This window comes from Barbus barbus (assembly GCF_936440315.1).
Source record: "Barbus barbus genome assembly, chromosome: 13".
Classification (NCBI taxonomy): Eukaryota; Metazoa; Chordata; class Actinopteri; order Cypriniformes; family Cyprinidae; genus Barbus; species Barbus barbus.
The window spans coordinates 26183431-26209292 of NC_136741.1; the positions used below are offsets into that span (position 1 = coordinate 26183431).

Here is a 25862-nt window from a genome sequence, read left to right on the forward strand (position 1 = left end):
TCACATAAATAAGAGTTCATTATTCTCAGGATGAATCCAATCATTTATTTTTCAAGAACGGAAGAATACTACATCCTTTCAATTGTTAAAAGAAATGGTGTTGCCAAATATGCAGTTAAAACTGGAATGAAACAGGTCACATCACGCATTTGGTTTTGGACAAAATGAAAATCTGTTTCAGAATAGCCTAATGTTTGGTCCATAAACAGAGAGAGACGGCACATTCTAATTATAAATGATCTAATACAACCACTTCATCCAGACTTATAACGTCTAAATTGTTAACAGAAGCACATTAAAACCTTATTATAAAAAAATAAAAAAATGTACAAAAATTTAAATTAAAGCAGTTCCTTCGATTAAAAAAAAAATGCTAACGGCGAAAATCAGATTAAGCAATATTTTAAATTATTTGACAGATATTAGCCTCTTCAGCCAAATGATAAATCTGTCACGGTATATATGATCTCCAATCTCAAAAAAAAAAAAAAAAACCCTAAAAACCAAGTTGATACAAATGGATACACACTGACACCTAGTGTTTCATTACAACTTTACAGCAAAAGAGTGCCAACATGGTCTTACATTTTTTATTTGATTTATTTTTATTTATTATACAATTTTCTGAAGAAAAAAAATTCACTTGTGGTTCTTAATATTTTTGTGGAAACCATGTTTTTTTAAATGATTCTTTGCTGAATAGATAGATCAAAAGAACAGCATTTATTTAAAACAGAACTCTTTTGTAGCATTATACAGTTCTTTATTGTCAATTTTTAATAACTTCAGTGCATCCTTGTCAAATAAAAAATAATTACATTTATTTATAATGAAATTAAAAATAATTTATAATTTAATTTAATAAAAACAAAATGACTGGCTCCAAACTTTTGAAAAGTATTTATAATTTACAAAAATCAGTGGACTACAGTCTTATAAGTACTATCAAACACTTTTCTTGACTGTGATATATTGACATTGACATCTCTTTTTTGTGTTCCGAAGATGAACAAAGGTCTTATGGGTTTGGAATAACATGAGGGTGAGTAATTAATGACAGAATTTTTCATTTTTTGGATAAACTTTCCCTTTAAATCTGCTCATAAGGTTGAACTCTCTATTCAGCTTCTTTCATAATCAGACCTTGTTTCATAACATGATCTATTAGAGCAGCTCTTATCTCATTTGAGCCTCTTCAGCATTGCTCCCTCCCCATACTTGTCTTCCATCCTTCCTTTCTGCTCACCTCTCCTCTTGCTCTTTCAATGCCTACGACTCTTTTTCACCCCTCTTCCTACATCTCTGCTATTTCTCTTCCTTCATCTCTTTTCCCTCCTCCGCTCTTCACCTCATCCTCCAATTCCGTCCTTTTCCACTACCCACTCCACTCTTTTGAAATATCAAAGTTGCCCCCTCAAAGTTTTAAAAACACACAAGATTATATATTTTCATATTGCAGAGACTCACAGTGAAAGAGAGCAAGTCAGGCCTGTCTTTACCACACAAAATTGATGCTTCATTGGTTCACAGCTGTCAAATTCTGGCATGTTTCTGACTCTAAATTACAAATTTGGTTCTAAGAAGTGTAACAGAGTGACAAGATTTGACTGGGTTCATGGGTAAAGCGAGGGTTGTTGTGAGACATCTGCTTCAGTTCACTGATAACTTCAAATTGAACACTTCTTTTACAGTAAAGCAAGCCAATGTCACACATACAATTCACAAATCCACAGCCTAAAAGAGTTAAAATAGTAAACTAATAGATTATTAGATTTTAAAACAAAACAAATAACTTTTTAAATAAATGTTTAGACACATTTATGCCTCACAATGTCTTGCACATGTCTGTCATGCTTCAACCACCAAAACTTGCTGTGTAAACGGTGTGTAACAGTATTTCCTACAAAAGTGTGTGTCACAACATAGTTCTCGTTCTGTTCTTCACAGCAACATCTTCCTCCTACCGCTTCCGCCAGTTACAGCGCGTCATGACTGAAGCACCAAAGTTTGCGTTGGCGGGCAGCTTCAACAATCGATCATGATTTTGAATCTCTCGTGTGTTATTTTTAGTCATGCGATGGACATCCTTTAAGATGGAAGTGTGCGCGGGATGCAGGACAGTAGAGAGGTGAATTATGCCGTTGCTATGAGAGTGGACTGATCGAGGCACTATTAAAGGTAGGCATGTAGCGTAATGCGCAATGGAAACCTCCATCATTAAGATTGTTTAATCATTTTAAACATGAGTATTGCTTTTTGAAAGGCACTTTCGACTATGTGTAGCCTATAATACGCAACATCTTTTATAAATGAAAGTGATATGGCACGTGGTGTTATTGAACGTGTGGTGATTTCCTTGATAATGCAATCTGTCTTTGTACTGAGGGTAATGGATGGATGGATGGCAGCAGGGTGACAACGCTTTAATTTAGGCTCAAGAAGTCAAAAAAGAAAAGGCTGGATGGGTTTAAAAAGTAATTGGATACTTTTTACATACAGATGCATTTCAACGAGCTTTTAAACATTTTGATCAGTAGGCTACAAAAGTTATCTAGGGGGCGCATGCTCAATTTGTGAACAGTAATCCGTTACACTGTAGAAGGAACCGGTGCAACACAGCGCGCGAGCAATTTTAGACTGTTACATGCGCACATATTCATATTACATATTTGTTTTCAGTTAAATGTTTGTAGTCTATTATGCTGGTCACGTTTAACTTTTTTTCACTTTCCGTTAAAAAACGCTGGGTAACCGTTAACCGCAATACAGACAAACAGGTTTAGTTAGGATAACCATCAGGTGCCATTGTCAGAACACTCATTATTACTCAGCATAGGTCAACAACGGTTCCCAATCCCAGTCCAGGATAGTAACTGATTACATGTAATCTGGATAATTTAATTTGATTCCAAAAATTATTTTTTATGCATGGAATACATCCTACATATTCACACAATATAAATAAATTATTCATCGTTTATTGATTCTCTCTAATTCCTCTTTTTTTATCTTTTAAGTACCCTTGAGATTTTAAAATAAATATTTTAATAATTATCACATTTGCATGCTCACGGTTTTCTAACATTGGTTAATGGTCATATGGTGTGCAGGTAAACAAAATATTTCATATTTTTTAGTAAGTGTATGATTTATTTTAATTTGATATTATAATTTAATTACTTGTTAGCCTTTCATTAAACTCATAAACCACCCGCAATTCCTTTACGAAACCCAGTTTGGGAAACCTTGATGGAATATAATGTTTAATGCACTTCGTGTTGTTTTATTACACTGAAAGGAATATATTTTCTCACTCTTTGAATTTTTACATCATTATGGTACAATATTATCCTGTTTAAATCAATGTGATAAACGATATAGGTCAAAAGTAATACATACATTTGGAAACGCTGGTATGGGCTAATTGTAGGCCTATGTGTTTTATATAGGACAAAAATGAGTTTTGTTTAAAATTATTTCTGACAGTTGACAAGTAGCTTATTTTCATGTCGCTCATCTGAGAAGGTTAACATAGCAACAACGTTTGAGGACTATTACTCAGGATTTTCATTAGAAGCATTGGCCAAACATAAATGGTGCTACTATCATTTAATGTCAGGACCACTATTGTCAAAGATGACTGACAATTAGCATACAGTTTGGATTGGTCGGTATGGTTCTGTTCTGGACAAGAACTTCCTGGGCATTCATGCAGCCTAGCATGGATAAGAGCAGGGAGAGCAGCAATTAACCCCCCAGGGTAAACAGAACAGAAGCAACAAATGTATTGCAGATATCATTAAAGTTCAATAATTTAAAGTAACATTTTAGAATTGAGTCTGATTCAAGGATAATCAGAAGGCTGAATCCTGACTGACAAGAGGAGGAGTCAGGGATGGAGGTGGGTAATTAGCTATTGAGCAACGCAGAGCTGGACCACGTTCAGCCCCGAAAAAACGGTGCAAAACGTGTATTAAACGGAAACGGTGGTTCATTGAACACCTTGTTCTGATGACGCAAATGTTGCAGCTATGGCGGCTGAGAAGGCCACTCTGTGTGTTCTTTTTGAATAATTTTCAGAGCCTGATGAAATCGGTATTAATAGATTTTTAATAGTGCAAAATACGCTCGATGTTACAGTCACTGCCGTCCAGAATAAATGAGAACATCCCAGTAGAGTGAAGGGATTTGTGGAAACTGGTTCCTAATTATTGTGATCCAACATTTGCCTCGCATTTCAGGATGAAAAGAAATTTCAGGTGAAGGATAATCCACTTCTTACCTCCGAGACTGTGTTATGGTCTATATGACCTTATTATTTTTATTGTGAGTATTAGGCTTATCATTATTGCTGATCACTGTTGTTGTGCTATGATATTGTAATATTTACCATAATATAATCAGAGGAACATAGAAAAGTTTATGAAAGTGTCACTCCACAATACAATAGCAAAATATATAAATATGTATAATATTTTTATGTTACATTAATTAGTGTCTAGCACACCTTCCTGAGGAAAGGAAATGGACCAGAAGATATTGCAATTACTACATGATATTTAGACAGACTTAAAGAAGTTCTAGATCTGTAATTGTGCTCTTATTATTTCAGTTATTTTGCCTTTAATGTCAATAAACGTGCAAACAATATACTTGCTCTTGTGAATTTATTTAGATGTGAATTTACTTACAAATTCATCATCATCATGTTGATATGCGATGTTACTATAAAACTCTTACGACAAACATGTCTTCTAATATCTTCAATTGTTGTGTATACCGAGCTGCAGCGGACACATATTAAATGACTTCACTTGGACCCATTGTGCGATCTGTCTCTTTAATACCGTGTGGTTTATATACACGTTGCTTGGGCTGACCTTTCTGACACACCCACCAAACAAGAGAAAACTTATCTCAAACCTGTTGCTCACCGTTGCACACCGTTTCCAGGAAACATGTCGTTCAACCTGGAAACCGGAGCAAAACGGACATCGGTGTGAGCCTGAACGTGCCCCTGATGATAATACTGAAGGACCTTATATATGAGTGCAGTAATAGGTGTCGCATCCCTATAGGTAGTCGTGGATCAGCTGAGAGTCAGCTAATGCAAGCTTGACTTACGTGACCTGCCAGAACTAACGCTGACGCTAGATCAGGGTTCCTCAAATCTTTCCCTGGAGGGCCAATCTGCTGCAGAGTTTAGCTCCAACCCTGCTCAAACTCACCTACATGTGATTTTCTGATGATCTTGAAGACACTGATTAGCATGCTCAGGTGTGTTTGATTAGGGTTACAGCTAAACTCTGCAGGAAAGTTGATCTCGTGGGCCAGATTTGAGGATCTCTGTGCTAGATTATAGTTTTACATATCTCAAATGCATCACATTGACACAGAAGGTCAATAAAAAATAGCAAGAAACTTCAGTAGCTCCCTGAAAATTTCCTCTCTGCAAGTCAGTTTACGTTTTGAACACTGACCACTTAAACATTAGAAATCACCCACAGAGGATTGAACATACTATAACACATGACCACAACCCTCCTGATGTGACTATAGAAGTTGTTAGTTTCTGTACAAAAACAGCTCTGAGGTAGCTATGAAAGTAAAATGCCACATATTGCATTATGCATTTTAAATGGCAGTACTGGTATGAATCAGAAGGATCTAACTCATTAGGCATTAAGTTATTATAATCATTAACATCATGAGTTTCTATAAAGAATTATTTTGATATACAGTATAACAAAATCGGCACAAAATCTTGACAATATAGAGGCCTACATTTACCAGAATTTACATTTGAGAGGGATTTTATTATTTGTTTTGTTTTAATTTTGTAGTCTGTCATGCTGTCATACAGTATACTTTGCTTTTTATGAAATACTGTTTGTCAGCAGTCTCCAGTTTAGGTTAAATAATCCTGCAAAGCGTTTTTCTTGTGCTAGGTGGCCACAGAGATGGAGAGTCCTTCTAAGACCGAGAGGCGACAAGCGTGGGCAAGCAGCCACCGCAAGTTTACCGTAAAAGATGCAGAACACCGCAGCCCAACAGCAGATCACCAGTCTCATTTCTCTCTTCAAGATGATGTCTTTGTGGATGGTGAGCATCAGGTTAATGTTTAACTTTCAGCTGTGTCAATAGGTTGATAATATGGAAAGAAGCTGCATATCTCATTTCCTCTGAAGGAATAGAAGGAAGGAAGCTACAGTACATAATGCAACCAGTTCACTTTTAAATGCTTTAGTTAAATTGTTTTGTTATTTGGGAAATATTTAGCTTGGAAGGTGCACTGGTGTAATCTTTGTTTAAATAAAACCCCACCTGGTTTAATACTATTTTATATAACAGAATAAGATTTGTGCATTTTTATAACCCAAATACTTTTTGGGAGCACTGTATGCTTTATTTTGTCATTTTGTTTTAAGCAAAACACAACCAAGATAAAAAAAATATGTTGGACAATAGTTTGGAATAAAAGGAAAAAAAAGTGTATTACAGCTTAATCAGGTCACTTTTAAATTTAACTCACTTTATTATAACTGCTGCTGTCAGAGATAAATGACAGACCGCAAACAGTGCACGGTTACCACTAGATAAACTCTATTTCCAAAACAGTAAGCTCATTTATACCTCTCTCTCTTTTTTTCTCTATCACTCACACACACCCATTCTCAAATAGACAGTCTAAGATCACAATGTGCGTCTTTATTTTGTTTCCACAGGATGCTCTGCTGGAAAAATTGAAACCTGGCTTCAAGGTTGTGGGTGAGTGTTTGTGTGAATGCTTTCTATAAAAGACAGGCATTGTGTGTCAGTTGTAATACAATAACAGCAAGTGAGTGGAAAACCACTAATGTTTTTGGGTTTATTTGTTGAAGGTCATGCAGGTTAAAAATACATCAATCTCTGAGGGTCAAGGATCATGTTTTCACAAAGTACCTTCACACGTTTGAGCTACGTTGTTTTGCTCTATTTATAGATTTTTCTGAGGAAGATTCTGTTTTCAAAATTTCCTTTTCTGGATCAGGAAATAGCAGACAATTCTTGACATTATTTTTGTTTCTTACCGTGCAGGCGTTGCAAGTGCTATAGAGAAGTCATAAAGAAAGGGTTTTCAGACAGGTTTCGAAGAATTAAGATCTACACATTTTACAGAACCTTTCAAATAACTTTTGAAAATCAAATATGGAATTATTTTTTGGAAATATATTCTGCAAAGCCTGTAAATGACATATCTTATCGTAGTGGTAGTCAGATGCCAGACCGAACAGAATCAACAGTGCTTGTAAAGCGTGCAATATTCTGGCTTCTTAAGACCTTCTTTGACAAGCTGCAAGATATCTTTCTGACATTTATTTAATAAGGGCTACCAGTACATACTGCCAAAAGAATTGAAAGATGTGCTGTGTGCATGTGTGTTCCTATTTTTATTGCAGTGTTTTACTGCATGCCCGCATCCCGCCCACAGACCTTTGCTGATTCACACTTGACAAAAGTGAATTTTCATTTGTTTTTTCTTTTTCCTTTTCTTCATCTTCTCTGTAGGAATGAAGCCAGTTCTGCCAAAAGCACTCACCTAACAATAGGTAGGTTGAGGGCAAAACAAGTTTTTGGATTACGATTAAGTTCAAGTTTTCTTTGAAAAAGAAGATTTTGAGTTGAAGCATAACAACCAAGAGTATAATTACAAAATATGTCCTTTTTACATATGCAAATGTGAAGGCCTACATATGGAATTATTTGGGCTATATATATATATATGAATAACATGAATGAATAAGAACTGTGCAAAACTCTCATTTTGGAGACCTTGTTAAGCCTCTGTGCAGGCTTTACAGTGAGTGTTTAATGACTAGAATATCCAATGGACCTTTGCTGTATGTCTACATCCTGATAAAACTGTAAAATGTAAATCTACAGGCTCTTTGAGGACAGGTACCAGCTTTGAGGATGATCTGAGTCTGGGTGCAGAAGGTGAGTAGAAGCAACACAATTGTAACTGTAACTAAGCAATAATGAAGTGGTGACAGCTGTTTTGAAATAGTTTAAGAACATGCATATCACCTTCAACAAACAGTTCTCTTTTGTAGAGTTTAAAAGTGTCTGCTTAATGACTAATAGTTTCACATAGACTTTATTTTGATTGCAACCCCCAGGTGTTATATTGTCTTCACAACATATTGGATAACTGCTAATTAAAGCCTATTTTGTGCTAGACCCTTGTGCTGCTGTAATGAATTTTGAATAATTATGATGACAGACCTCTTTCTTGAGTGACATCCTCATGCTTGTCAGTAAGGATGTTTGAGAGCGAACCTCCCCTCACACTCCCCATGCATATCATCTTTAGCACTGCATATCATATTGAGCCACTCTTGCATCCGGAAACACACATGCACAATGTTAGACTCACAGATACACGTATTAAGCAAGTAATAAGGCCAGATTCAGCAAATAATAAATAAATGGTGTTTTAAGACAGTAAGGTAAATAAGATATTTATTTTTATGTATGTATGTATTTATTTATTATTTTTGTTAAAATTAGTGTTTATTGCAAGGTAGAGTACTATTCAAAAGTTTGGGGTCTATAAGATTTTGATAAGATATGCTCACTAAGCCAGCATTTATTACAATTTCAAATAACTAATTTCTATTTTAATATATTTTAATAGAATTCTTTATTTCACAGCTACTGCATTATATTCTGCTTCAGGTGCACCACAGTTGAGGTAAGAAATAGGTTGATTTTGTTGTACCATTGAGTTACTCATTTATCCTTCTAACCCTAACCCTACCATAATCCCTCCTTTTATTGTATTTGTATATCAGTAGCACACCTCAACAGAAGCTCAACCTGCCATTATTCAGCATGGGCCAGAGCGTTGCATCCAGTGCCTTCTCAACCACTACCAACAGGACTGCTTCCAGGTAAGAGCATGGGTTAGGCAGAATACACTGGACCAAATAGCACTACATTTAACTGGCCTGCTGGATGAAGGTTCCCCACTTAGTGCCTGGCAGGAAATAGCCAAAACACTGCATTCCTGCATTATGTATTTTGCTTTCATGCTCAAGATGGATTTGTGCTTCTGAAGTCAAACTGTAAATGGTTTTGGCAGAGCTAAGAAAGGTGGTTGGCTGGTTGCAAATGTAGAGTGATGCATTATAAAGTAGTAAATTTATGCGACCTGCATGACAATAAGACCCTGTAATATAAATCACCTGTATGTGGAATATGTGGCCCATAAGCCAACACCCAAACTGCTCAGTTTTTTTTTTTTTCACATGTACTGACATACTACACCCATGTCGGCAAAAAATTTCAACAAATAAACATGAAAGGTATGAAGAACTAAGGTCTTTGTGGATGACAGTTGCTGGAATTCCATGGGTGTAGTTTCCGTCCACGTCTACCTGAGTTCACTCTATACTTTTGTTTGGTTTCTTAATTATCTTTCGCTCTTCATAACATCTCAAAAATCCCCCAGTGTGTCTGAGGTCCTCCAAATGCGTGCTGAAGATGCAGAAGAGACCCTTTTCCAGCTGGGTTTCGGTTGCGAGGAACCGCAGGTCACTGCCCGTATCCCAGTTCGCTTCTTCAATTTCCCATCCCAGCTCAGAGGCATCAACTTCCGCCTCTTTCTTGAGTCCCAGCTCTCCAGAATACGCCAGGAAGACCCCTGTCTTTCATTAGCAAGTAAGGAATCCAGAGTTTCAGAATGTTGCTGGTACTACAACTGTTGAAATATTGTCACATTCTCTCACCTTCATCTCTGTTTTTTGCACAGGTCGTTTCCGACAAGTAGAGGCATTAACGGCAATGGCCAATGCCTTCTATTCGCTGTACTCCCATGTGTCCCGAACGCCTCTTCAGAAGCTTGCGCCACCCCAGTTAACCTTCACCTCCCCAATTGTGGAGAGGACCATGTCTCGAACAAGTGTCCGCACTGAACCGCGCTCCCCTGTTGAAAGACTAAAAGACACTATCTCCAAAATGTGTTTATACACGGGATCCCGTGGCTCGGACTCCACATCTCCAAGCAATTCACCTCGTAAGCGTAAATGCAGTCTGTCAGGTGTAGTTGAGAAAAGTGCAGAAAATGACAATGAAGAGTTATGTCTTCAAATGGAAGTAGATGATTTGGAACAAGATTTGGACTGGTTTATAGAGAGCAAGAAAGAACTTGAGGAGGAGATTTATGGGGAAAACACTGAAAGGACTGATTCCTTGGAGCATATACCTTGTCAGTCACTATCCGAGACGACAAATGAAAATGTACACAACCTCAGGCATGCATTAGCAGAGTGTACACCTTGCCTAGAGCCAAATATGGACATGGACGTGAAGTCCAAAGGTTGTACCCTGCGTCCTGTACTCTCAAATAGCTCCAGCGTTACCGTGGAACCTGTTCCTATCATTGCCCATGATATCATATGCCCTCAGGTTGTTGAATATGTGAATCAGGCACCTTATCTCTGCATACACACAAATAGTATGGATATCAAAAACTCACCATTTGCACACCAGACAACTAATAAACCTTCTGTAAGACAATCTAATGCAAAGAATTTACCCAAGTCAGATCAGTTATGTCAGATCACAATCACTGGATGGGAGGACGATACCACCCTCTCCAGCAGAGACGCACAGGAGCAGAGTTCATCCAACATCAAGAGGTTTCTAAGCCCGATAAAACCACTAAACCTGAGCAAACAAGGCAACTCCTTCGAGCTGGAAGAGGTATGCTATCTCTTATCATTTTAATGCATTTCATGTCAAGAGCAGTTGCCCACACAGATTCTCCCATTAGACATCATTAACAGAGTATTATTTATACTCTTAGTCTTTATTGCTGAATCCACCTCCAAACTTCCTCTTTATCATTTATAATACCGCAAGCTTTCGTGCTATTACTTTTTACACAAATACAGTTGCTCATCATTTGGGTTAGGGATTGGGTAAGCCCCAAACCTTAAAGGGACAGTTGACCCAAAATTTGATTTTTTTATCATTTACTCACCTTCATATAGTTCCAGAGCTATCAGAAGATATTTTGAAAAATGTCTGACAAACTGAAAAATATGAAAGTGGGTCCCCACTGGGCTTCATTGTATGTAAAAACAACAACATTTAAATCATTCTTAAAATTATCTTATGTGTTCTGGAAAAAAAAGTCATACAGGTTGACATGAGGGTGAGAAAATGATGATGGAAGTTTCACATTTGAGCCAAAAATGAACTGACTGCTTTGTGCTTTGTACTACACATTTGTCCTTGTCTATAGTCATTGCCAACTTGATCAGATATATTAGTATATGCTGATGTATATGTTCTCTGTTCATGCAATATTGCTCTGTTGTCCATACTGCTGTCTTTACTCGTGTTCTGTTCTGTTGCCCTTACTGTTGCGCTTCCTGAGCGCGGTAAAGTTAGTTTTAGGTTTGATATTCGCTGCATATTTGCCTAGGCTGCTTAAGGGACCATCTGTAAATTCCACTCACAGTGCAAAAACATAAATGAGGTTATAGTAAACGCGAAGACTAGTGGGAAGACTGACTATATGTGCTTTTGCCAAATCTCTCTCTTTATACACATACAGTACTCTAGGAAATAATTACAATACATCCCTTCATATGTGTACAGAACAATATTAATTTAGAAAAAGAAGTACTGTAATTCACCATTTTTTTCATGTTCCAAAGGTTGCAGTTAGTTTCTGAGACTCGCTGGTACTGCCGTGCGAGCACAAGGTTTTGCTGTCCCAGCGCACGCATGTTCCAATGGTTGTATTACATTTCTAGTGACCAGTCTGACTTACTATAGCTATGTAATTTCATATATGAATAATACAATTTTTTATTAACATAATAGCCCACTGCACGTTAGTTTATTTTCTTTTTAACGCCATTCCAGCATCTATAGCTATATTTATGGCTATACACACACGGGTCAGTATAGATAGATATCTAGATAGATAGATAGATAGATAGATAGATAGTCAGTCTTTTCACTAGTAATGTGCTACAACCTTTGGAACCCTTTTTTTCCCAAGTATTTTTTTTCTTTCTTATAATAATAGTGCTGTACTTGTATAAATGGATGTTTTCTAAAAATGTATACTGTACTGTACATTTATGAAAGGAGGTATTGGCAAAATATCACTAGGAATATAGCCTACTATAGCAACTGGAATTTGAAAATATCATCTAGGTCAGGGGTGTCAAACTCAGTTCCTGGAGGGCCACAGCCCTGCAGAGTTTTGTTCCAACCCTGCTCTAACACACAAAGCATGTAGTTTTCAAATAAGCCTGAAGGACTTGATTAGTTGGATCAGGTGTGTTTAATTAGGGTTGCATCTAAATTCTGCAGAGCTCTGGCCCTCCAGGAACTGAGTTTGACACCCCTGATCTAGGTGAATTACTGCTTTTTCCCTAAAACAAGTACTGTACGTGTATAAAGTGAGATGTTTGGCAAAAGCACATATAGTTAGTAAAGCATATATAGTCAGTCTGCCCACTAGCCATTTTCTATAACCTTTGTAAAAAATTTCACTTGAATGAACAATTGGATTTTATGTTTCACACTGTGAGTGGAATTTGCAGATGGTCCCTTAAGCAGCCTAGGCAAATATGCAGCTAATACAGAACCTAAACTATCTTCACTGCGCTCGCAGTAAGGAACATGAGTAAAGACAACGATAAGGACAATAGAACAGAATATCAGTAAAGACAACAGAGCAATACAACATAAACAGAGGACATATACTAATTTATCTGAACAAGTAGGCAATGACTGTAGACAAGGACATGTGTAGTACAAAGCAGTTGGTTCATTTTTGGCACAAATGGAACCTCATACAGCCCTAGAGGTGAACTGTCCCTTTAAGCATTCCACTGAGTGGCATGTACTGTATCTCAACCATTTTTGTTTCTGACATGAATGATGCCTCAAACTTACAATTTTCCCCTAATCACTGAATTACAGCAGTATCATAGAAACTTTGACTTTGCCAGTAAGCAACATGCTAAAACCCACAAAGAACAGATTAGTAAATGCATATGAAACTAGCACTGAGGCAGCATGTTTTGTAAAAGAAAACAGCACTCTGGTAATGTAAGAATCTTACATTAATATAAAAATCATTAATATATATCTTGATATAATTTATATGAATGTAAATATATAGATGAAAATACACGTAAATATTTTCTAAATATATGCTGTGTGTGTGTCTTTATATATACAAACCTATGTTTTCTATACATTGTTTTGTGACATGATCATGAAGTATAGTTTCAATTCAGGTTCACAGTGCAGAGGAAGAGGAAGCCACTTCATCAGAATTCTGCTCCACAGTCACATTGTCTGTTTCGACGCATCACCTCAAATGTAAGTAACACGAGTAGTTCTCATCATGATTAGAACTTGTGAAGCAAATTTTAATCACTAATTTGAGATCAGTTTAGTAAAATAAATTCAGCTGATAATTAGCAAAATCAGCTTTACAAGTTCACAGAAAGCAGCATGTGTTTATGTGGTGATAAAAGGAGGTGTTTTGCTGACTTGTTAAAAACACATCGTACGCGGTAAATTAGGTCCGGCTGATCTTGTCTGCCTTATCACATTTCAGGGAAATAACCTTACAGGAAGTCACAAGAAAATCTGCACACTATCGTTTTTTTTTTTTTGGTTCACAGGAACAGTTGAAAGTGAATTGTGTACTTTGACTATCTCAAATCATCTTTTTTACGCATTGTTTATCTTTCCCAGCGTCGCCACTGCGAGTGGACAGTTTTCAGTCAGACAGCAGTGGATATGCTGATGAGGATGTGCACCATTCCCTCTTAACCCCAGAGAAAACATAACATCAAATCTCAGGCTAATGAAGCACAAAATGTGTCTACTTATATCCTTCAAGTCAACTTGAAATGGTGTTTGCAAACCCATCTTTCTAAGTGGATCTGTGCAATCAGGAATGACTTTACCTTTGGAATAGCTTGCACAGAAAAGTCATGCACAATAAGACCGGGCACATGTATGATTTCCGCTTTCTTATTACTCTAAATGTGAAAACCAGCATCCTAGAATTATGCATAACAATCTAGTTTTCTCATTTTGTGCACTTTTTGGGCTTCTTGTTCGGTTGGATAAAAATGCTGTACATATTGCCTTTATTTGTCATTCCACAATGGTAATAAATAATTTATTTGAACTATTTAGTTTTGGTAGACTGGTTTAGGAACTTGTCTGATAATGCAGAGTTGACTCAAACGCAAAAGTTTGATTTGAATAAAGAAATGTCCATTGAAACCAAGTATGTGAACGCAAAGCAAGCTCTGTTTCAGCCTTTGTTAGAAAGCAATGTATGCCACAATGCAAATGCATGCTGTATTATAAACATTCTTCTTCAGATCAACTACTGACATTAAAATCTAACTCTGTTGCCCTCTTGAGGAAGGTTAAGTAAATACAACAGGACCACATCTTTGCAATACATGCAAACAGGATGAATAGAATTTGCTAAATAAAAAATTACTAAATGCCAAAAGCAGAAGATAATGTCAATTTCAAGTTTATTGTTCAAGATAAAATATTCAATAGATTACAGATTCACAAATTTGGTACAAATTGCATCAGTAGTCACACAGTCACATACTACTGTTGTTGGTCGTATACTATTATATTGAATATGAACATTTCAGTCTTTGCCAGTCCAAATGTAATGATGAAGCTTGTGAGGCAGAAACACTTACACAGAGGTAGATATTTACCACAAACTGTCAGGCCCATGTTAAAAATGATATTATCAATTTCAATGGCTGAGAAAAAAGACTTTATTTTACAAATATGTTCTATGAAGCAAACTAAATGTTAACAAATAACTATTACTAAAATATAATGAAAATAAAATGTAAAAAAGTGAAATATTTACAGTTTAAAAAGTCATGCTGTTCTAGGTTCAACAATTCATTCAGGTCACAGAGCAAATTATCTATACCATAATTTAATTGGGGAGGGGAGGGGGTGAAATCAGAGGGAATGTTAAAACACCAAATTATCCAGGAAAAGTTCAGTTATTTATGAAGAAATACATATGACTTTCCAAATGAACTGCAGAGATAAATTCACTCACATTGAACACCTGTGAACTTTTGTCCTCGGGTTTCAAATTAATAGTGTCCCCTGCCTTTGTTTGGAGGCACTGAGGAGCAACGGCACATGCTTTTGGTGTCATATTCAAGGTGAAAATTAGGCAATCGGTACATTCTCTGACTGATTTCACAGCTGCTAGCAGTGAGGACTCAAACAAAAGAGCCTAGCAGGCCATTTTGGGCCTAGACACCACCCCTCACAATGTAGAGCGCTTTGAGTGCTTAGAAAAGCAGAACAGCGCTATATAAATGTAATGAATTATTATTATTATTATTACAGTGCACCTACTGCATCAAAAAAACAAGCCCCTCAGATTACACAACTGGGGGCAGAAGAGGTAAGCTTCACCTGATTTTCCTATTGTCCTCTGGGTAACAAAAATGTTACAGGAGAGCTCTTACTGTGGTTTATTTCCCCCCTGCCATGATCTTGAGGTACTGAAGGGCATTGTGGGCAGCACTGGCACGTGCTGCATCCAGGCTAGAGGCGAATCCGTGGCAGACAGTAATGGGCTGCGTGGACAACTCCACCAGACACTGGTAAAGGCCACTCAAACTGCGCTCCTCTGAATGAACAAAGTCCAAAAAATCATTAGTTTCTAAGAAAGCACTACTGGTTTTGCTTATTCCCCTAAGCAGAGTAGTTAGTGTTCTCAATATCTGTTCTTTTAAAGCACTTAAATGACTTTAATGGGCTTGTTAGACTAGCCTTGTATCTCACCTATGTCCAGGTAGCTGACGTCAAAGCACTGTTCCTCAGAGAGCTCACGAAGGAGAGAACAGAAATTGGAGTCATTGGAATCAGGCTGGCCCAGAGGATGACAGCGCAACTGTAGGATCTTCTCCCCGGCCGAGTTCCGCAGAGAGTCCCAAGTGCAGCCGAGACCTTTAGACTTCCCTCCCTCTAGTCTGCCACCCATTTGCTGTTGCAAAAATATCAATTTTCATAAAACACCCTAAAGTTGCATTAACAGCTTAGTAAACACTGCACGGCTTACCATATTGAAGGTGTCATCTTCTGCTTCGGCCTCATGGCCGCTGCGCATGTCCACTGGTACATCATGGATACGAGAGAGCATCTTTGCTGCTGCATTTCTTTTAGCAAGCTTTTTTGATGTGCCACTACCTTAAGAACAAGATTAAAGACATTCAATACTTTGAATGGACTGCATTTTTAAAAATAATCGCAATAGAAAAAAAAAAGGTTGGACCTATCTCAACAAATCTCTCCACCCTGCAGGTCATTGTAAACTCTTTGCGGTGTGCAGGTCCAGATTCTTGAGTGACTGTGTACTCAGGTAAACGCCAGCCTTTCTGCACTACTAGTTCCTGTGGAAATTGCATTTTTAAGCACAATAAATATAAGCATCAGCAATATCTATATTTGTTGAGTAATAAAAATACCAATATATATGCTGTTTTATTTTCTGACAGGTTAAAATTAACTATTCTCTAATGCAATCTCTAACAATCTCTAAAAAAATATACATGTGTATATATTTCAAACTGTATATACACACAGTTAAAACTAGAAGCCCCAACATTATCTGCTTCCAATGTTAGTTTAGCATTATTAAAAAAATGCTAATATCAGTTGATATTATTCATGCTTAACATTCATGCCACATCATAAAGCAGCACAAACTGACTGCTCTATTCTTAGGCTTGTAATCTATTAAGTAGAAAGCATACACAACATCTGCAGTTTAATGACTGCCAAGGATCTTTGTCCGAATGCTGTAATACACTACACAACTTTTGCACATAATTTTGCAGTCTGGACGAGTCAACAGCAGTTGCTGAAAAGCCCGAGCCAGTCTGCGTTGAAAGATTTAACTGAAAATCATGTAGTGTATGATGGGCATAGACTGTGATATTTTTAATTTCAGCCATTGATTACATCTTTTAGGAGGATATCGAACATATTTTATATTTTTTGTTATTTTAGACTAATGCTGTCAAACGATTAATCGCATCCAAAATAAAAGTTTTTGTTAACATATGTGTGTACTGTGTATATTTATTAAATATACACACACATATATATTTAAGAAAAATATATTACATTTATATATTAAATATATTTATGATATAATTTATATGAATATAAATATATACATGAAAATATTTTCTAAATATATGCTGTGTGTGTGTGTGGGGGGGGGGGGGGGGTCTTTATATATACATAATAAATATACACAGTACACACACATTTAATATGTAAACAAAAACTTTAATCACAATGAATCATTTGCCAGCACTATTTTAGACTGTTTTATTCATCATATGTCTCCTAGAAATGAGGCACGTTTCTGTGCATGTAGTCCTATTTATGTAATCTACTCCGGCCTTGATCTATGGCCTCTCACCTGCAAAGCTCCAACTGGATTGCACTCAGCTTGTTGTGTTGAACTGGATGATTTCATCTCTGACTGAGGGCTAAAACACATTTGAAAAACAAACACACACACAGGTTTGTTTTTGTGAATTGTGGGGACATTCCATAGGCGTAATGGTTTTTATACTGTACAAACTGTATTTTCTATCGCCCTACACCAACCCTAGACCTAAACCTACCCCTTACAGGAAACTTTGTGCATTTTTACTTTCACAAACGAAACAACAACTCATTCTGTATGTTTTATAAGCCTTTTGAAACATGGGGACATGGGGAAATGTCCTCACAAGTCACCTTCTCCTTGTAATACCTATGTCATACCCATGTCATTATACAAATTTGTGTCCTCGTGTCAAAACGCGCTCACACACACAAATATAAAGACAAAAACCTCTGTTAACCTAATTCTTCAGTTTTGAGAAAATGGATCTTTGTGCAATGTATTTTTAAAATGGCCACACAATCAGATCTTTACCATTCTCCCTCCATATCAGTCCCAACAAACCCTTCTCCCTCCATCCCATTTCCTCCGATCCCTCCCAGCATTCCTCCTTTCAGCATTTTCAGGGCAGCTTCGGCAGCTTTGTGCTTGGCAGCTTTCTTGCTGGGGCCCTGGCCGGTGCAGTTGATGTCTCCCACAGACACGCGGAAGGTGAAGTTGGGCTGGTGGGCCTGACCCTCAGCCTTCAGCAGGTCGTACACTGGAGTCTTGCCTATCCTCGTTCCATATTCTTGCAGCAGACTGATGGGCGTCTTCCCGGGGTTCACAGCCAGCATTTGCTCAATACTGTGAACAGAGAAGCCACAGCGAGAAGGATTAGATGTTGCAGTCTAACCAGACTCAATATGACAGTTTTTTTTTCAGGTAAGACAAGTTTACAACAAATAAGACTAAACATATTGCCACCTTATGTTAAATAATAACAGTACAAGCTCAAGTAAACGTCATTTATCAAACCGTGCTTTCAACAACGAGATTAAGAAGATCCAAAGTCATTTTCAATTAATTTTGTATCATTTTTTTTTTTAGCTGTATTTTGGGCATCGTCGATTCGAATGTTTCATGTATTATATTCAATTCGATTATACAGTGATACCACTGAGGATATCAATTTAGACCGTTCGAACTTTCGATTCGAATCAAAAGGTATTCAAATGTTTCATTTGGACAGTGATTCTAACGTTCGATTTAGGCAGTACTTAAAACCTTCAACTCAAATGTAAGTTCAGATGATTTGATAGTTTAGACAGTGATTCGAAAGATCGGTTTTAGAGATTAAAATTCGACTGATGGCAATGTTCGAATCTTCTAAGTAAGTTAGAGCTATGCAGACATTCGTAAAGTGTGCAGGAAAGCAGAAAACACTGGGTCTGTTTGTGTTGTCATTTCAAAACCAAGGTGTATTTGTAAAATATAAATATGCCTGTAACAATTCTGTTTTGTCGTGGTCATTTAACGAGCTAACAGCCGGTCGGTGGTTTATTTTTACCTGGTATACCCAGAGTTTCTCTTGCCGTTATCCGGGCTTTTCTCGTCGTTCATTCCCCAATAACAAATAGAGAGCTGACTTGTTTTGGACTGCAGAAGCCCCCCCGAGGAGACTGTAACCCCCCTGATATCATTAATAGGTTTCCGTGCGGGAATGAGGCTCGAGGAGACAGTACACCCCTCTCTCTCTCACACCATCCCGCATCACACAACACAACCGGACTGAATTATGAAACGGACCGAAGGAGCGACCACCTTTCATAATAAAAGTCTCGACACTGACAAATGCCAAAAAGCCTGTCAAAAACTTGTTCGGGTCATATTTAAAATAATATTTAAAAAAATACTGATAATCACAGTTGATCAATGAGGATAATCAGAATTACAAATAAGCACATTTAAAAGTAAAACATCCAAAACAGGTTTCGTCAAGCAACCTCCTTGTCATCATGACAACATTATACTTAATATTAATAAATAATATCTAAAATGGGCAAAAAAAAAAAAAAGGTTTAGGCAAAATCTCTCTCTTTTCTCAGACTTTTAAAGTATTCTGCCCCTTCATATTATTATTGATTCTTATTGTTTTTTTTCTCTTTTATCACTTCTGTTCCTGTCAAAAACTTGTTCGGGTCATATTTAAAATAATATTTAAAAAAATACTGATAATCACAGTTGATCAATGAGGATAATCAGAATTACAAATAAGCACATTTAAAAGTAAAACATCCAAAACAGGTTTCGTCAAGCAACCTCCTTGTCATCATGACAACATTATACTTAATATTAATAAATAATATCTAAAATGGGCAAAAAAAAAAAAAAGGTTTAGGCAAAATCTCTCTCTTTTCTCAGACTTTTAAAGTATTCTGCCCCTTCATATTATTATTGATTCTTATTGTTTTTTTTCTCTTTTATCACTTCTGTTCCTGTTAATTCTTGTCATAACAAGAAACGAGAAAAGCAGTACATAATAAAATTTAATTAGCAACATTGCTTGCCTTAGAACAGCTCTATTGGGACTTGTTTTCAGTATAAACTTGTGGTCTGGTTGAGAAGGGCACAAGGTACACATCTCGTCTTTCAGGCATTTGATGAGCTCAAATAAGCACTTACAAATGGGACACACATGTTCCCAGTGTCCAGGACCAGCGGCACATTCCTAAACCCCTGACCTAAGAGCTGCAAATATACCCACACACAGCACGTGTCCCATTTCAACTGACAACACCAGATGAGAGAGAGACTGGGACAGGGAAATAGTAAAAAAAAAGATAAAAAGCTGTTTTATTCAAGTGACACTCCTGAGGTTAGTTAGCTGGCAAACTGCTGTATGAAAAACGCTTAAATGTGTAACCTAGTACAACAATATCAACACTCTCTACATTTCAGTGTAAACAGAGCACTTCAAGATTTTAAGATATATCACTAGAAAAACTAATTCATCGTTGGATTTGAATGACTCACTGCTAGGTTCAAAGTTCACTTTCAGGTGTACAAAGTAAGACTGAGGAACATTTCAACAAATGTGAAATACTATGTATCACATAATTCATTGGGGATCATTTCAAGTCCTCAGAAAAAGTATTTTATTTTGAACTGTCATCCTCTCAGGAATTTAACTTTCATTGGTAGAAATGTCTTTTTCAATGTCAGTTTCCTCAACAGGTTCTTCTTCTTCATCAGAGTCTTGCACGTGTTCTTCAAATTCTTCCAAGTCTTTCTGCTTCTCGGTTTCTTCTAGTGGCTCCTGTGACGTTTGCTTCTGACGGATATCGTCAACTACCTGATCTTCAGAGAAGTTCTCAACAGCCTCTGCCACACTTGTTGTAGTTCCTGTTTCTTCCACGGAAGTTGGGTCTTCCTCAGCAAGAACAGCTTCTTCTTCTTCTTGGTATGGAATCTCCTCAGTTATTTCATCCCCCTCAGTTACTGCTTGCTCTTCAATAACATCTCCATCATTGACCTGAACTTCCTCAGTTATCGCATCCTCCTCAGTTTCTACTTGCTTCTCAATAGATTCTTCTTCCCCGAGGACCTGAACCTCCTCAGCTGGTACTTCCTTGTCAGATACCTGTAGCTCCTCAGGCATTTCATCCTGTTGAGTTACTGCTTCCTCAAAAATATCCTGGTGGAATAAAACCTCATCAGCTTGTTCATTCTCCTCAGTTACTGCTTGCTCTTCAGCACCATTTTCTTTGACTTCAGTTTCCTCAGGAATTTTATTTTCATCGGCTTGCTTTTCAACAGGTTCTTCCCTGTGAACCTGAACATTCTCAGTTGGCTCGTCCTCCTCAGGTACCACTCGCTCCTCTTCTTCAATATAAACCTCCTCTACCATTTCCTCCTCGGTAATGGCTTGTTCCTTTGATTCAACTTCATCCTTGATTGGAACTTCCTCCTGAGTTGCTGCTTGCTCCATTTGCTGCTCTTCTACTGGAATATTTTCCTCTGAACTGGACTGCTGGCTTTCAGGTAACATCTGAAACACATAAAGAACATTAGGATGCGACATGCCAAAACAAGATAATATATGGAAAAAATTAAACAGTTAGGACTATACCTGACTCTGGACGATCTCAATTTGGGCAGCAAGGTGAGAGTGAAGGCTATGAGTACTCTTTTGATGGTCCTCCAGACTACTACGGACTGCCATAAGCTGCTCCTCAAGAACTTGGGATCTTCTTGCCTGTTCCATCTCCAGGAGATCCCTAGCAGAGAACAAATAAAGATGAATTAGGAATAACCTGTGTCAGTAACAACACCAAAGCGCTAAAGACCAGAAATGCTAGAGAGAATCCCCTAATCTATGATCCCACAAAGTCCCTTAGGTTACTCACTTGATGTCCATCAACTCCTGTCTGTTTCTTTCAAGAGCCTTCTTGTTGCTGATATAGGATTCCTTCAGGCTTGAAAGTTCCATTCTTTGTTCCTCAAACTCAGATGCGAGACCCTCTATAGTGGACATCTGCTCATCAAGACGTGATTTGGTGATCAAAACAGTGTCTGTGAGCCCAGAAATGGTAACGGATACCTCAGGGTTTGCAGTAAGGATAGAATTAAGCCTCTGCTTCAGTGTTTCAATCTCTTCGGTCTTATTCTTGACCACTGCATTCAACGTTGCAGTGGAAACAGATTCCTGCTGGAGTTCGGAAAGTTTGCCATTCATCTCAGACTGAAGAGACCAAAATTGGTTTTGAAGATCAGTAGATTTTAATTTTTCTGAAGTGGCTAGTGCAACATCTGCCTTTTTTTGGGCCTGTGTGTAGGCTTCTTCCAGTGCTTGTAGACGCTCTTCAAAAACACCAACATTGGCAATCTAGATATATAAACAAAATATTTTAATTGCAAAGAAGTTAAATTATTCATCTAACCAATATGCAGCATTTCACCAATGTAGACTTTTATTGAACCTAACCACTTTTATGTCCATCTACAATTGCAATTCACATCTGAGAATTCATCAATCATATATTAAATCTACATTGTTGTAGTAATTAATCATTTCACTCAAGGTCACTGTGAATGATTCAGGATTTAAAAAATACACCAAATGTATAAATTTGTTCATGACATGCTCTCTTTTCAGTGGTGTTGGCAGCTAGTTACACTAGCAATGAGTTCTATGATTCAGTTGATTCAGAAGAGGAAAGTATTATAAAAACAATGATGGCATTGACCATTGTATTAGGTAGTTCACAAAGAAATGTCATTAAAATGCATAATTTAACGTTATCATAATCGGATTATAATCTGAATGGGGTGATTAATTGCAATTTCACTTTTTAACGTTAGTTAGTGTGTAATGTTGCTGTTTGAGCATAAAGAATATCTGCAAACTTACAAGTTCAATGCAAACGAAGATATTTTAAAAGCCTTTTAAAATTCTGGCAGTTTACTGCCTACAAAAACAGCACGTAGGGACTACAACGAGTTACTTCCCAGGCTTGTGATGTCACAAACCCTGATAAACCCTGCCACGCACTGCTTTAGAGAAGAGGAAGAGTTGTTGCCATGCTGTCAAAACTAGGGTTGCACAAAAAAAATCTATTCATATATGAATCGCGATTCTGTGTTCTAACGATTCTAATGGAAGTTTCAAAATCAATGTTCTAAAGCAGCGGTACTTAATCCTGCCTCGCGTCCCCCCTGTGAGTCAACTACCCCTTTAATATTATAAATCTGAACAGACCAACACCAATGGCATTTTAAAACATCATGATTTTGAAATGAAATTTAAACCGCAAAAGCATGTTTACCCAACAACACCGTGTGGTTACAATTAACCCCTCACAGCAAATGACCTGAAAGATTTCCTAGAGTGTTTTCCACAAAGGGCCTATTGAGTTTAAATTGCTTTAAAACCACTGACGTTTAAAATAGTGACACTTCTTTTAATTCAAATTGAAATAACATTTTATGAATTTAGAGTACTACTTATGCTAAAGGATTTAATATTTTACAGTAACATTATTTATGCTATATTTTTGACAATGAGACATTTAACCCAAAGTTAATGGCATGATGGTGTACTTTTTTATTGGATGTAGCGTTGACAAGACTATTATTAATGTGAATGACAACATTTAATACTACAAACCACCATCAGTGAAAGGAAAAATGTTTGACATTTTTAAATGAAAAGGTAACTTTAATACATTACATTCTGATCACTAATGCAGTGCTGACTGCCTTTCGAGTCATTTACGTGTTTATTTTATTTATATCTTTACTTTTACATGTTGGTTAGGATACCATTTGCATAATGTCCTTTAAACAAGCCAGCCTGGCAAAAGGAAACACGATCCTCATCCGAACAGACTATTAATGGCCTGAGGGCAACATGACACAATTCAGCGAGAGGAATATTCAAAGGGCACGAGGCATACATTCAGACCCGTTAGCATTATGCATATATATTTTTTACAATCAAATTACAAATAATTCAATTTTCACCATAATATATCAACTTTCAGCATGTGCTTAGTACACAATGTTCCAATGCGCACACAGTGCTTCCCTGCGCGTAAAAGTAATGAACTGGATTATTTCATTTAAAAGTGAACTTGTAACAATAAAAATGCAATTTTTATAACTTGTTAATTATTCTAGAGTATTTCAAAATCGAATACCTGCGCATTACCCATTCCCAACTGCTGTTGGAACTTGGCTATCCTAAGTTGCATTGCATTGACTGTCTCTGTTAGACTGTCGATGGTTTGCTGCTGCTGGCTGCAGAACCAGACTGCCGTTGATCCCCCGACAGCGAAAATAAAGAAAACAATGGCAGGGACTGCATATTCTTTAAATCCCCTCGGTGGTGTTACAGATGGCGTCTCCAAGAGCAGCAAACTGTCGTCCTGTTTATTGGTGATTTTTCCTTTACGCTTGGTCATCTTGGCTTCGCGGATGATCTGCACTGTATACCGCAACACTCCCCCTTTCTATGATTTACTCAGTGATTTGGTTTGCGCTCTACCAGACCTCAACGCGGTATTGGGCCACAACGACGGGGAACAATCAAAAGTGAATTTTCAAGCACGAGGAGCGTGAGTAGGGGGCGTTGTGCACTGGAGGCGGTCTTACTTTCATGGCGCTGTGCAGCAACTTACCTAATGTTTCAGAGTTTTCACATCATTTTCCAAAAAATAAAAATAAAATAAAAATAAAACCCTGAGGAGGATACAAAAACCTGATTTATTTTTATTACTTTTTTATTTTTATTTTGTATACTTCTAACATATACTCTGTCTATCCTTATACTGATAGTAAAATGTATCATATTTTCATATTTATTATTCTTATTTTTTCTTTTTATGTTGTACACTTTGTATGTTGTTATCCTGATACTGATGGTAAAATGTATCATAATTGCATATCTATCTATCTATCTATCTATCTATCTATCTATCTATCTATCTATCTATCTATCTATCTATCTATCTATCTATCTATCTATCTATCTATCTGTTAGGAAGGTTACTTTGGAAATCTAATAGGTTACAGATTACAAGTTACCCTACTTAAAAATGTAATAAGTAGTGTAACTTTTCAATTACTTTATTAAAGTAATGTAACTGATTACATTTGATTACTTTTTGAAATTTCAATGTTTTCAACAGTTAATCATTTTGAAACATGTAAACCAGGCAGGGTTAATCTTACAGTAGTACTGAACACTGATTACTCTCAAACTTTCAAAATCCTTCATCACTTGAATGAAGATTGTAATATTTTAATTTTAAAGGAGACATCGGATGCATATAAATGTGTCTTAGTAGTGAGTAGACACAACCACTCTACAAATAATTTTTTTTAATACCCCCAAAACCTAAACAGTTATCAAGCCAATATGATGTCATATTGCCCAGGCCCCTCCCACAACCTCTGATGTACTGTCCCATATTAGCATATTTCCAACCTCAGCCAGTTGTACAAAGTCTGTCATTTTCTCTGCGCTTGAGCAGCTGTAGCGACAACAATGTGTTGAAAGCAATGCAGCTGTTTTGTTGTTAGATGTAGAAGAATATAAGAGTCCTAATTTTCTCCAGACATCAGAGCCACTGAGGGCACAGTTTGATGGTAATGCGCCAACGAATACTCCTAAATTCGTTTATGTCTGCGCAAATCATTTTCTCCTTTGCTTTCTGAATGAGGGACAATTCAAGGCAAGTTTTGTTAAAAAGTTAAAACTCAAGCATGGATCAGTACCCATTGTTCATAATCCAGCTGCACCTCCAGAAGTAGTAAGTCTCACACTTTATATTTTTTTAATGATTATTTGCGCCTTTGCTCTTCCATGGAAGAGAGGGGCGGG

The 25862-nt window shown here is 37.0% G+C and overlaps 3 protein-coding genes across 5 annotated transcripts; 1 reads left to right on the forward strand and 2 right to left on the reverse strand.

Annotated features, from left to right (window-relative positions):
* The first annotated feature begins 1969 nt into the window (after positions 1-1969).
* On the forward strand, positions 1970-14550 carry LOC306879389 (protein TESPA1-like). Of its 2 annotated transcripts, none has more exons than XM_079432286.1 (11): positions 1970-2178; positions 5949-6102; positions 6726-6768; positions 7549-7589; positions 7924-7977; positions 8695-8734; positions 8835-8933; positions 9494-9702; positions 9794-10746; positions 13311-13395; positions 13777-14550. In XM_079432286.1, exons 2-11 carry the CDS (start codon positions 5961-5963, stop codon positions 13869-13871), a joined length of 1761 nt encoding a protein of 586 aa, XP_079288412.1. In that variant the 5' UTR covers positions 1970-2178; positions 5949-5960; the 3' UTR covers positions 13872-14550. The 2 variants fall into 2 exon arrangements, with proteins under 2 accessions (XP_079288412.1, XP_079288413.1); XM_079432287.1 differs by having other exon boundaries at positions 1975-2178; positions 8838-8933; positions 13777-14455.
* A 12-nt stretch (positions 14551-14562) lies between these two features.
* On the reverse strand, positions 14563-19291 carry LOC306879390 (RISC-loading complex subunit tarbp2-like). Of its 2 annotated transcripts, none has more exons than XM_079432288.1 (7): positions 19047-19291; positions 18032-18343; positions 17528-17597; positions 16370-16487; positions 16157-16284; positions 15880-16081; positions 14563-15724 (listed from the first exon to the last, which is right to left on the reverse strand). In XM_079432288.1, exons 1-7 carry the CDS (start codon positions 19097-19099, stop codon positions 15567-15569), a joined length of 1041 nt encoding a protein of 346 aa, XP_079288414.1. In that variant the 5' UTR covers positions 19100-19291; the 3' UTR covers positions 14563-15566. The 2 variants fall into 2 exon arrangements, with proteins under 2 accessions (XP_079288414.1, XP_079288415.1); XM_079432289.1 differs by having other exon boundaries at positions 14564-15724; positions 18062-18343; positions 19047-19269.
* Positions 19292-20013: 722 nt separating this feature from the next.
* On the reverse strand, positions 20014-24600 carry LOC306879391 (uncharacterized protein). Its single transcript, XM_079432290.1, has 4 exons — positions 24178-24600; positions 21886-22364; positions 21609-21756; positions 20014-21527 (listed from the first exon to the last, which is right to left on the reverse strand). Exons 1-4 carry the CDS (start codon positions 24439-24441, stop codon positions 20664-20666), a joined length of 1755 nt encoding a protein of 584 aa, XP_079288416.1. The 5' UTR covers positions 24442-24600; the 3' UTR covers positions 20014-20663.
* Positions 24601-25862: the final 1262 nt, after the last annotated feature.